The sequence below is a fragment of the Saccoglossus kowalevskii genome, chromosome 21, assembly GCF_978046115.1.
Source record: "Saccoglossus kowalevskii chromosome 21, keSacKowa6.1, whole genome shotgun sequence".
Classification (NCBI taxonomy): Eukaryota; Metazoa; Hemichordata; class Enteropneusta; family Harrimaniidae; genus Saccoglossus; species Saccoglossus kowalevskii.
This window is the reverse complement of record NC_140661.1, coordinates 27889776-27903717: the sequence shown is the minus strand read 5'-3', so window position 1 is coordinate 27903717 and position 13942 is coordinate 27889776. Positions and strand designations below refer to the sequence as shown.

Below are 13942 nucleotides of genomic sequence, written 5' to 3'. Positions count from 1 at the left end.
ATGTGCTTTTGTTTTTATGCACAAGCTCTTATTCTAATAAAGTAATAGTAGCATTCTCACATTTCTTAATGATGTAACCAGTTGGTATGGTAAAGTATGCTATTATTCCATACCAAACATAGACATAATCCGGGGTGCTCTCATGGATTGTGGTTCTGTTTGTTTAGTAATTCTTTTTTTTTTTTCTGCAAAATTCTGTCTCAAAATTAAGTCCAAATATGATACATAGACAAGTTTATTGTAATACATCAATAAAATTAGTTTTTGTTTGTTCTGACCCATTTAAAGATAGTTAACTGGGCAGCCATTTTGTTTTTATTGAAAATTAGCAATATTCGTCAGTTTTAGTGGAATTCTGCTTATATTGTCCGGTTAGCCTAGATCTAAACTTTGTACAAGGACAAGTGGGTTCTATTACATCAACGAAAGTTGATTTGTGTTGCCATCTATTCAAAGATGTCAACGCTTTTGCAAATTCTGCTTATAGCTCGTACTCACATAGTCCAATTAGATCTAAATTCAGTATAAAGACAATTGTATTGTACCACATCAATGAAAATTTATCTTTGTGTGACCAAATTCAAGATGGCTGACTGGGAGCCATTTTGTTTTCGAGGAAAATCTGCAATTTTTTTGGGTACAATTCTGCTTATATTCCAAGTTATCATTGTCCAGTTAGACAATAAAAGTTGATCTGTGTCAAGATCTAATCCAAGATGAACAAAATAGACGTTACAGACTCCTACATGTTGAATTGTCTTATACTCCAAAATATTTAATTTAGTTCACAGTGTAGTTCATGCACTTGTTCAGAAGAGCATATACATGCATTATCCTCATCAGTAAAATTGGCAAAATAAAATCTAGTGAAAAATTACTTTGACTCCTGTGTGCAAAGCACACAATGGGAGTCTTTGCGGTTAGTATGTGTCTCTTCCACTGATATCCATGCATATTAATTACCTAATGTACATATTAATTAGTCGATTTTAAGCATTTTCACTTGCTTCTCATGTACCATTGAACAAATTTCAATGAAACTTGATACATAAAAGCTGTGGGATAATGCACTGGCCTGATTACTTTTTGGTTAAATCCATGCATATTAATCACCTAATTTTCGTATTAATTAGGCAATTTTAAGCATATTCACTTCATTTGGTTGAAACCATGCATATTATTTATTATTATAAATATGTACATATTTTGTACATAAAATAAATTTATACGTATTTCAATGAACACAATTTTTGCTTTATGTGTTTTGAAAATGTGCTTCGAATAGTAAATACAGTATTCCATATTTGTACTTCTTGCCTCCAATACCTTCAGTACACAGTTTTTCTAAGCTTTCTTCGATTTTAGGTTTTATTTCCTCAAATATTGCATGACTGTTGTTTTGATTTGATTTGACTTTTATTGTTACAAGGTATAAGTCATCAGACTACTGAGGCACAACCAAGTACATGTGAGACCAATCTTATGTTGAATATCACCTATGACATGGCACCAATGGCAAGGTTACTTGTATACTATGTGAGAGAGAATAATGAAGGTGTGGCTGATAGTATTACAATACCTGTTAAACCAAGTTTTGAAAATACGGTAAGTCATTCATATCAAATATGAAGTTAAATTTTTGATGTCTGTAAAAATAGGAATTAATGCAGTTGGGTCTATATCATCATTTTCCTAATGTCAGTGGATTTTTAGCTCCGCTGTCGACTTTATCGAGCAGAGCTTATCATATGAGTGATAGTCAATTGTTGTTAGTCCATGTCAACTTTTTACTTTTTTGACTTCTTCTTGGAAACTACCATTCTTATTGCTTTGATACTTTGTGTATATGTACCTTGGGAAGACCTCTCTTGGATTTGTTCATTTCGTGATGATATCTCCAATTTTTAAAATTTTGATGAATATTTTTGTGATTTTTGGTAAAAAGTGATATTTTCAACTTCTTGTGAAAACCGCTTGTCTGATTGCTTTGATACTATACATATAGGTTCCTCGATCAGGTAGACCTTTTTCAGATTTGTTCATTTCATGATGATATCTTCAATTCTTTAATTTTAATGAATATTTTTGACATTTTTGGTAAAAGTGATATTTTCAACTTCTTGTTAAAAACCGCTAGCTTGATTGCTTTGATATTGTACATATAGATACTTCTTGTAGACCTCTCTCAGATTGTTCCTTTTCTAATATCTTCACTCTTGCACCTGGTGACATTGACTTCTCAACTCTGTGGCACCTGGTGACATAGACTTTTCAACTCTCTGGCACCTGGTGACATAGACTTTTCAACTCTTGCACCTGGTGACATAGTCTTTTCAACTCTCTGGCACCTGATGACATTGACTTCTCAACTCTCTGGCACCTGGTGACATTGACTTTCCAACTCTCTGGCACCTGGTGACATAGTCTTTTCAACTCTCTGGCACCTGGTGACTTAGACTTTTCAACTCTCTGGCACCTGGTGACATAGTCCTTTCAACTCTCTGGCACCTGGTGACAATGACTTCTCAACTCTCTGGCACCTGGTGACATTGACTTTCCAACTCTCTGGCACCTGGTGACAAAGTCTTTTCAACTCTCTGGCACCTGGTGACATAAACTTTTCAACTCTTGCACCTGGTGACATTGACTTCTCAACTCTCTGGCACCTGGTGACATTGACTTCTCAACTCTCTGGCACCTGGTGACATAGTCTTTTCAACTCTCTGGCACCTGGTGACTTAGACTTTTCAACTCTCTGGCACCTGGTGACATAGTCTTTTCAACTCTCTTGCATCTGGTGACATTGACTTCTCAACTCTGTGGCACCTGGTGACATAGACTTTCCAACTCTCTGGCACTTGGTGACATAGTCTTTTCAACTCTTTGGCACCTGGTGACATAGACTTTCAACTCTCTGGCACCCCTGTGACAGACTTTTCAACTCTGGCACCTGGTGACATAGACTTTTCAACTATGGCACCTGGTGACATAGACTTTTCAACTCTCTGGCACCCCTGTGACAGACTTTTCAACTCTGGCACCTGGTGACATAATCTTTTCAACTCTCTGGCACCTGGTGACATAGTCTTTTCAACTCTCTGGCACCTGGTGACATACACTTTTCAACTCTCTGGCACCTGGTGACATACACTTTTCAACTCTTTGGCACCTGGTGACACAGATTTTCAACTCCCATGCACCTGTTGACATAGACTTTTCAACTCTGTGGCACCTTGTGACATTGACTCCTCAACTCTGTGGCACCTGGTGACATAGACTTTTCAACTCTCTGACACATGGTGACATAGTCTTCTCAACTCTCTGGCACCTGGTGACATAGTCTTTTCAACTCTCTGGCACCTGGTGACATAGACTTTTCAACTCTCTGACACATGGTGACATAGACTTTTCAACTCTCTGAAACATGGTGACATAGACTTTTCAACTCAGGCACCTGGTGACATAGACTTTTCAACTCTCTGAAACATGGTGACATAGACTTTTCAACTTTCTGGCACCTGGTGACATTGAATCATCAATTCTCTGGCACCTGGTGACATAGACTTTTCAACTCAGGCACCTGGTGACATAGACTTTTCAGCTCTCTGGCACATGGTGACACAGACTTTTTAACTTTCTAGCACCTGGTGGCAGACTTTTCAACTCTCTGGCACCTGGTGACATAGACTTTTCAACTTTCTAGCACCTGGTGACATAGCCAGTAATGAAGTTACAGCTCATCTACAAACTATGACAAGCTACATCTTGTTGTGACTAGTAAATATTCAGAAAATTGCCATTTGATACATTATTATGCATAAATTTCTGTGACTTTGAGAAAGGAAAGGTGCTATTTATTTATCATTTGAAAAGAGTATTAACCTTTTCACTTTTCAAACCTTTTTGCAAGTATCATTTTAACAGCATAGTTAATAGTGCAACAGAAGTTTCTCTCAAAACTTTGATAAGCAACATGTTACTGTTGCCAGCTACTAGTAAATATTCAGTCAGAAAATGTACTTTTAGTACGGAATACATGTTTTTAAAATTAAATATATTGTGAGAAAAAGCTGGGCGTCATTTTATTTTATTCAGTAATTAAAACCTTGTGCGAAATTTAATCGAAAACAATGTCTGACTAGCAACAGTAAATATTGGTGTGTTTATAACATATAAAAGCATGCATTTACAAATGGAAACCAGTTAAATTATCTGCATTGTTTTTTTTAAATTTTAGATTTCTATGAGTCTTTCAAAAGATAAGACGTATCCTGGGGAGCGTATTGAAATGAATTTCAATACAAAGCCAGGATCCTGTGTTTGTATTGCTGCTGTTGACAAGAGTGTTCATCTAATGAGACCTGGATATCAATTATCAAAGCAAAAGGTAATGTATGCTTACTGTTTTGTATTATAATCTGTTATAATATACTGTGAAATACTTTATTTTAGCTTTTTATTAATTTTCACTATTTTCACTGAAGGAATGATTCTTATTTATTATTAGTGGACTTACATGTGTAATGGTTCCATATTTGGAATTCACATTTCCTAATATGGTAGGATGAAAATACCCCGTAAAATACCGAAAAATTGCGGCATGCTGTAACTTATGGCGTTACGATTACAGATGTATAATAATAAGTAGTATGTGCTCAAATTAGTGTTGCAGAGAATAATGTTTTTGGTGTGTCTCAGACATGAGTCACTACAAATAATTTAATACAGTGTTAACACATGTTATAAACCTTGCCAGCTAGAATTCTTCTACATTATATTTTTGATATTACTTAGGTTTAAATATTTGTAAGTTTGGAAGTAGGAATGTGAAACTTGGGAAATATTATTCCATAAAAAAGACCCAATACCGAAATGATTATTTTTGTAGGTATTTGAAGAGTTAGAGGAGTATGATGTAACAGAAGAACAGTTTGAAGACACTGTTTTGTGGGGAGGAACAGCGCCATCTAGAGATGCTAAATACGCTTTTCACGTGAGTTAACAACAAGTGTCAAGTTCACATATGTGCATGTGCTTATTTTCTAAAGATGCTGTGAACTACCACTCTGTTAACACATCTCCAGCTGAAAGCTCCAAAAGCCTAAATGAATGGGAAAAAACAAACAAACAAACCTCCAGCTTGACTTTTTAGATTCGGATTTGAACCCATTTTGTCTAACATAGGCAAGTAATGGTAGTAATTGGTGTGATGCCATAAACTAGAGTGACTACTTCTGCTTTCCTCCTTGTTTTGCATTGCCCTTGGGGATTTCTGTGCTTCAGCAGGTAAAAGTGCAGTAAAACTAAATATTCTACAGGTATTACCCATAATGCTCAGCTGTCATGCATGTGAGTGAGTAATGAACAAGATGGCTAGCTGAATTTAACCTTTTACCTGTGATATTCAACTTTTTTCACCGTTCAGAAAATAACATAAATTTTTCAATGTATTTTCAATGTACATGTATTTTGTTGAATATTTCTATCAAAAATCTGTAGCCACCGGGAAATTATATATCATTTGAATAAAAATAGCAAATTACATATAAATAAATAAATGTTTGTGGAAAAAAATTAAGGCATTCAAAATATAATTCTGCAATTGTTTGGATTGTACAACAAATCTCAAATTAATTTAGTTTGTCCAGTATAAAGCAGTGTAAATTACCACTCTCTAAACTTAGTATAGTCTCTAAACTTAGTATGGTCTCTAAACTTAGTATGGTCTCTAAACTTAGTATAGTCTCTAAACTTAGTATGGTCTCTAAACTTAGTATGGTCTCTAAACTTAGTATGGTCTCTAAACTTAGTATGGTCTCTAAACTTAGTAGGGTCTCTAAACTTAGTATAGTTCATGATCTGATATTTTTGTTTTACCTTTCATGCACATCACGAATAGCAACATCAAATTTATAGTCAGTAGCAAGAAACACTGTACTTCTCAACTTCTCAATGGGAAACAATGTGTTAATCATATCATTTGGCCTGATAATTAAAACTTATTTTCATTTTCCTTATCACAGGGACAGCCAATTCCTATATTTACCTGTCTTTATAGGTAAAATCTCCTCTTTGGAACAAGTGGACAGACTTAAATTTGAACCCTGTGCAAGTTCATAAAATTAATTATGATAACAGATTCAGTACTGATAAATCATCAAATTGATGTTCTACTAAATATTTTATTGTCAGGAATGTGGATTGACAGTATTATCAGACGTTGTAGCATTGAATCATAGACAAGACAACAGTCATATATACACTCAAGGTACAGTTAAAGTTAAAGCAAACCATGTTTTTGTTGTATATAAGCATGTTTTATGTAGTTTCAGATTCATAAAATTACACATACACTTGAATAGTAATTGTATATTGGTTGACATGTAGGAAGCAGGTAAGAAGTATGGAGACTTACAAGATAAAAGCATTTTGTTCAAAACACAGTTGGCATGAATCAGTTGTGTATAATGTCACTATAAAAAACACAAAGATCATTAAACTGTTTCATTAATATTTGCTATTATCACAATTGTTTTAATAGACTGGCAAAGTCGGAACTCTTTCGCGATCATGCTAGTTTTCGTAATCATGCTAAAAAGGCTAAATTGACAATTAATTATATTTTACTATAAAACAAAAAAAAAGTCCTGAGTTTGCCAGTCTATTGTTTTAATTGAGGTACTGGTAGCACCTTGAGATTTGCTTTGAATAAGGTCGCCATTGTGGAGAAAGTACAGAAAAACCAAAAAAATAGATACCTCTTAGATAGATACATGTACATAAATGTTAATAGTTAATTTAGTGTTGACATATGTGCACATTGATGACCATATCAATCAGCCAATTTTACGTTATTCTTCAGATATCGCAAAATGCACTTATTCATTCTATGATACTTGATATGCTCTAGGGCAGTCCATCGGTGTATTTAGTTGAAGGATGAAATCTGTGTCCAATACACACAGCTCGCAGGAGTTCTAGCTAAGCTTTCATTGATTTCCAATATTTTGGCAAGAATGATTTCCATATACATTATATTTTTTTGCACAGACTATTACTCTTCTCTAAAAACATGTTTCTGTTTAAAAAAAATTCTTTTTTTTAAAGCAGAAGGGGGCGTCCAATCTAGCTTTCAGACCACACGTTCTGAGTCAAATATACCTACATTGCATCGGAGGAGAAGATATTTCTTTCCAGAAACTTGGATATGGAATTGTTTTAATACAAGGTACATTTAATATAAACTCTTTGTTTTATCATGCCTCTTTTTGTATCAGGTACAAGATTTGAGTCACTGAGGCAGACATGCGATTATTTTGACGAGGATTGCAGTAGTTTGAGGAGTTAATAATGGAGAACATATTCCTGGTTATCCTATCATATTAAGTTGATGCAGATTAGTGTGTGTATTCTTGATATACACTGTTTCCACTTGCCTCTGGCAATGAGAAACTTTTTAGCTCTGCTGTTGACTTTGTCGAGTGGAGCTTATCATATGAGTGATTGTTTGTCGTCATCATCGTCTGTGTCAATGTTTTACTTTTTTGCCTTCTTCTTGAAAACTACAAGCCTGAATGCTTTGATACCTGGTGTATATGTACCTTGGGTAGACCTCTCTTAGATTTGTTAATTTCATGATGATATCTTCAATTCTCTAATTTTGGTGAATATTTTTGTCATTTTTGGTGAAAAGTGATATTTTTGAATTCTTGTTGGTTTGAAGTCTGGTTGCTTGATACTATACATATTGTTCATTTTCTAATGATATCTTCAGTTCTTTAATTGAAATGTGCATTGCTAACAGCGGAGCTATCTCAGCCGACAGGCAGCTTGTTACTGTTGCAATCGTACATAAATTGATGCTTGATTCTGTCAATATACTGATTTAGAATACAGGAAATTTCTCTAAAATTTGTGATCAAGAATACCAAGGACAAAAATCAGTGGTGGCATTAGAATAGTTCTGCCCAGGAGTTGACATCTGAACTACTTGAGGATAATTGTGTCCAGAAGTTGAAATCTGTACTTCCTCAGGATAGTTCTATCTGGAAGTTGAAATTTGTACTGCCTGAGAATAATTCTGTTCAGGAGTTGACATCTGAACTACCTCAAGATAGTTCTGTCCTGGAGTTGAAACCTGCAATTCCCCAGGATAGTTCTGTCCATCAGGTGAAATCTGCAATTCCCCAGGATAATTCTTTCCAACAGTTGAAACCTGCAATTTCCCCAGGATAGTTCTATCCAACAGTTGAAATCTACAATCCCTCAGGATAGTTCTATCCAACAGTTGAAATCTGCAATCCCTCAGGATAGTTCTATCCAACAGTTGAAATCTACAATCCCTCAGGATAGTTCTATCCAACAGTTGAAACCTGCAATTCCCCAGGATAGTTCTGTCCAACAGTTGAAATGCTCAACCCCTCTAGATAGTTCTGTCCTGAAGTTGAAATCTGCAATCCCTCAGGATAGTTCTGTCTATCAGTTGAAATCTGCAATTCCTCGGGATAGTTCTGTCCTGAAGTTGAAATCTGCAACCACTCTGGATAGTTCTGTCCAAAAGTTGAAATCTGCAATCCCTCAGGATAGTTCTGTCCAACAGTTGAAATCTGCTATCCCTCAGGATAGTTCTGTCCTGAAGTTGAAATATGCAATTCCTCAGGATAGTTCTATCCAACAGTTTAAATCTACAATTCCCCAGGATAGTTCTGTCTATCAGTTGAAATCTGCAATTCCTCGGGATAGTTCTGTCCTGAAGTTGAAATCTGCAACCACTCTGGATAGTTCTGTCCAAAAGTTGAAATCTGCAATCCCTCAGGATAGTTCTGTCCAACAGTTGAAATCTGCTATCCCTCAGGATAGTTCTGTCCTGAAGTTGAAATATGCAATTCCTCAGGATAGTTCTATCCAACAGTTTAAATCTGCAATTCCCCAGGATAGTTCTGTCTATCAGTTGAAATCTGCAATTCCTCGGGATAGTTCTGTCCTGAAGTTGAAATCTGCAACCACTCTGGATAGTTCTGTCCAAAAGTTGAAATCTGCAATCCCTCAGGATAGTTCTGTACAACAGTTGAAATCTGCTATCCCTCAGGATAGTTCTGTCCTGAAGTTGAAATATGCAATTCCTCAGGATAGTTCTATCCAACAGTTTAAATCTACAATTCCCCAGGATAGTTCTGTCCATAAGGTGAAATCTGCAATCACTCAGGATAGTTCTGTCCAACAGTTGAAATCTGCAATTTCTCAGGATAGTTCTGTCCAACAGTTGAAATCTGCAATCCCTCAGGATAGTTCTATCCAACAGTTGAAATCTGCAATTCCTCAGGATAGTTCTATCCAACAGTTGAAATCTGCAATTCCTCAGGATAGTTCTATCCAACAGTTGAAATCTACAATTCCCCAGGATAGTTCTATCCAACAGTTGAAATCTGCAATCCCTCAGGATAGTTCTATCCAACAGTTGAAATCTACAATCCCTCAGGATAGTTCTGTCCAGCAGGTGAAATCTGCAATTCCCCAGGATAGTTCTGTCCAACAGTTGAAATCTGCAATCCCTCAGGATAGTTCTGTCCAACAGTTGAAATCTGCAATCCCTCAGGATAGTTCTGTCCAACAGTTGAAATCTGCAATCCCTCAGGATAGTTCTGTCCAACAGTTGAAATCTACAATCCCTCAGGATAGTTCTGTCCAACAGGTGAAATCTGCAATTCCCCAGGATAGTTCTGTCCATCAGGTGAAATCTGCAATTCCTCAGGATAGTTCTGTCCAACAGTTGAAATCTGCAATCCCTCAGGATAGTTCTGTCCAACAGTTGAAATCTGCAATCCCTCAGGATTTTTCTGTCCAACAGTTTAAATCTGCAATCCCTCAGGATTTTTCTGTCCAACAGTTTAAATCTACAATCCCTCAGGATAGTTCTGTCCAACAGTTTAAATCTGCAATCCCTCAGGATAGTTCTGTCCAACAGTTGAAATCTGCAATCCCTCAGGATAGTTCTGTCCAACAGTTGAAATCTGCAATCCCTCAGGATAGTTCTGTCCAGCAGTTGAAATCTGCAATTCCTCAGGATAGTTCTGTCCACCAGGTGAAATCTACAATCCCTCAGGATAGTTCTATCCAACAGTTGAAATCTGCAATCCCCCAAGATAGTTCTGTCCAACAGTTGAAATCTGCAATCCCTCAGGATAGTTCTGTCCAACAGTTTAAATATGCAATCCCTCAGGATAGTTCTGTCCAGCAGGTGAAATCTGCAATCCCTCAGGATAGTTCTGTCCAGCAGTTGAAATCTGCAATTCCTCAGGATAGTTCTGTCCACCAGGTGAAATCTACAATCCCTCAGGATAGTTCTATCCAACAGTTGAAATCTGCAATCCCCCAAGATAATTCTGTCCATCAGGTGAAGTCTGCAATTCCTCAGGATAGTTCTATCCAACAGTTTAAATCTACAATCCCTCAGGATAGTTCTGTCCAACAGTTGAAATCTACAATCCCTCAGGATAGTTCTATCCAACAGTTGAAATCTGCAATTCCTCAGGATAGTTCTGTCCATCAGTTGAAATCTACAATCCCTCAGGATTGTTCTGTTCAACAGTTGAAATCCACACTCCCTCAGGATGTTTCTCTCCAACAGTTGAAATCTGCAATTCCTCAGGATAGTTCTATCCATCAGTTGAAATCTACAAACCCTCAGGATAGTTCTGTCCAACAATTGAAATCTGCAATCCCTCAGGATAGTTCTGTCCAAAAGTTTAAATCTGCAATCCCCCAAGATAGTTCTGTCCAACAGGTGAAATCTACAATCCCTCAGGATAGTTCTGTCCAACAGTTGAAATCTGCAATCCCTCAGGATAGTTCTATCCAACAGTTGAAATCTGCAATTCCCCAGGATAGTTCTATCCAACAGGTGAAATCTGCAATTCCCCAGGATAGTTCTGTCCAACAGTTGAAATCTGCAATTCCCCAGGATAGTTCTGTCCAACAGTTGAAATCTGCAATTCCCCAGGATAGTTCTGTCCAACAGTTGAAATCTTCAATCCCTCAGGATAGTTCTGTCCAACAGTTGAAATCTGCAATCCCTCAGGATAGTTCTGTCCAAAAGTTTAAATCTGCAATCCCTCAGGATAGTTCTATCCAACAGTTGAAATCTGCAATCCCCCAAGATAGTTCTGTCCAACAGTTGAAATCTACAATCCCTCAGGATAGTTCTGTCCACCAGGTGAAATCTACAATCCCTCAGGATAGTTCTGTCCAACAGTTGAAATCTGCAATCCCTCAGGATAGTTCTATCCAACAGGTGAAATCTGCAATCCCTCAGGATAGTTCTGTCTACCAGGTGAAATCTACAATCCCTCAGGATAGTTCTGTCCAACAGTTGAAATCTGCAATCCCTCAGGATAGTTCTATCCAACAGGTGAAATCTGCAATCCCTCAGGATAGTTCTGTCCAACAGTTGAAATCTGCAATCCCTCAGGATAGTTCTATCCAACAGTTGAAATCTGCAATCCCTCAGGATAGTTCTATCCAACAGTTGAAATCTGCAATTCCCCAGGATAGTTCTGTCCACCAGGTGAAATCTGCAATCCCTCAGGATAGTTCTGTCCAACAGTTGAAATCTGCAATTCCTCAGGATAGTTCTGTCCAACAGTTGAAATCTGCAATTCCTCAGGATAGTTCTGTCCAACAGTTGAAATCTGCAATTCCTCAGGATAGTTCTGTCCAACAGTTTAAATCTGCAATCCCTCAGGATAGTTCTGTCCAACAGTTTAAATCTGCAATTCACCAGGATAGTTCTATCCAACAGTTGAAATCTGCAATTCCCCAGGATAGTTCTATCCAACAGTTTAAATCTGCAATCCCTCAGGATAGTTCTGTCCAACAGTTGAAATCTGCAATTCACCAGGATAGTTCTATCCAACAGTTGAAATCTGCAATTCCTCAGGATAGTTCTGTCCAACAGTTGAAATCTGCAATCCCTCAGGATAGTTCTGTCCAACAGTTGAAATCTGCAATTCCTCAGGATAGTTCTGTCCAACAGTTGAAATCTGCAATCCCTCAGGATAGTTCTGTCCAGCAGTTGAAATCTGCAATTCCTCAGGATAGTTCTGTCCAACAGTTGAAATCTGCAATTCCTCAGGATAGTTCTGTCCAACAGTTGAAATCTGCAATTCCTCAGGATAGTTCTGTCCAACAGTTTAAATCTGCAATCCCTCAGGATAGTTCTGTCCAACAGTTTAAATCTGCAACCACTCTGGATAGTTCTGTCCAACAGTTGAAATCTGCAATTCCTCAGGATAGTTCTGTCCAACAGTTGAAATCTGCAATTCCTCAGGATAGTTCTGTCCAACAGTTTAAATCTGCAATCCCTCTGGATAGTTCTGTCCAACAGTTGAAATCTGCAATTCACCAGGATAGTTCTATCCAACAGTTGAAATCTGCAATCCCCCAAGATAATTCTGTCCATCAGGTGAAATCTGCAATTCCTCAGGATAGTTCTATCCAACAGTTTAAATCTACAATCCCTCAGGATAGTTCTGTCCAACAGTTGAAATCTACAATCCCTCAGGATAGTTCTGTCCAACAGTTGAAATCTACAATCCCTCAGGATAGTTCTATCCAACAGTTGAAATCTGCAATCCCCCAAGATAATTCTGTCCATCAGGTGAAATCTGCAATTCCTCAGGATAGTTCTATCCAACAGTTTAAATCTACAATCCCTCAGGATAGTTCTGTCCAACAGTTGAAATCTACAATCCCTCAGGATAGTTCTGTCCAACAGTTGAAATCTGCAATCCCTCAGGATAGTTCTATCCAACAGGTGAAATCTGCAATCCCTCAGGATAGTTCTGTCCAACAGTTGAAATCTGCAATCCCTCAGGATAGTTCTATCCAACAGTTGAAATCTGCAATCCCTCAGGATAGTTCTATCCAACAGGTGAAATCTGCAATCCCTCAGGATAGTTCTGTCCAACAGTTGAAATCTGCAATCCCTCAGGATAGTTCTATCCAACAGTTGAAATCTGCAATCCCTCAGGATAGTTCTATCCAACAGTTGAAATCTGCAATTCCTCAGGATAGTTCTGTCCATCAGTTGAAATCTACAATCCCTCAGGATAGTTCTGTCCAACAGTTGAAATCTACACTCCCTCAGGATAGTTCTATCAAACAGTTGAAATCTGCAATTCCTCAGGATAGTTGTATCCATCAGTTAAAATCTACAAACCCTCAGGATAGTTCTGTCCAACAATTGAAATCTGCAATCCCCCAAAATAGTTCTGTCCAACAGGTGAAATCTACAATCCCTCAGGATAGTTCTGTCCAACAGTTGAAATCTGCAATCCCTCAGGATAGTTCTATCCAACAGTTGAAATCTGCAATTCCCCAGGATAGTTCTGTCCAACAGTTGAAATCTGCAATTCCCTCAGGATAGTTCTGTCCAACAGTTGAAATCTGCAATTCCCCAGGATAGTTCTATCCAACAGTTGAAATCTGCAATCCCTCAGGATAGTTCTGTCCAACAGTTGAAATCTACAATCCCTCAGGATAGTTCTGTCCAACAGTTGAAATCTGCAATCCCTCAGGATAGTTCTGTCCAAAAGTTTAAATCTGCAATCCCTCAGGATAGTTCTATCCAACAGTTGAAATCTGCAATTTCCCAGGATAGTTCTGCCCAACAGTTGAAATCTGCAATTCCCCAGGATAGTTCTGTCCAACAGTTGAAATCTACAATTCCCCAGGATAGTTCTGTCCAAAAGTTTAAATCTGCAATCCCTCAGGATAGTTCTGTCCAACAGTTGAAATCTGCAATCCCTCAGGATAGTTCTATCCAACAATTTAAATCTGCAATCCCCCAAGATAGTTCTGTCCAACAGTTGAAATCTACAATCCCTCAGGATAGTTCTGTCCACCAGGAGAAATCTACAATCCCTCAGGATAGTTCTGTCCAACA

General features: G+C 37.6%; 1 protein-coding gene across 1 annotated transcript in view; it reads left to right on the top strand.

Annotated features, from left to right (window-relative positions):
* The window catches only part of LOC100367729 (C3 and PZP-like alpha-2-macroglobulin domain-containing protein 8), a 69954-nt gene that overhangs the window by 17094 nt on the left and 38918 nt on the right, over nt 1-13942 (top strand). Inside the window, exons 14-19 of the mRNA XM_085495301.1 lie at nt 406-428; nt 1444-1605; nt 4238-4387; nt 4889-4993; nt 6193-6268; nt 7111-7228. Coding sequence (XP_085351427.1) covers nt 406-428; nt 1444-1605; nt 4238-4387; nt 4889-4993; nt 6193-6268; nt 7111-7228 — 634 coding nt within the window. The remainder of the gene's footprint in view (nt 1-405; nt 429-1443; nt 1606-4237; nt 4388-4888; nt 4994-6192; nt 6269-7110; nt 7229-13942) is intronic.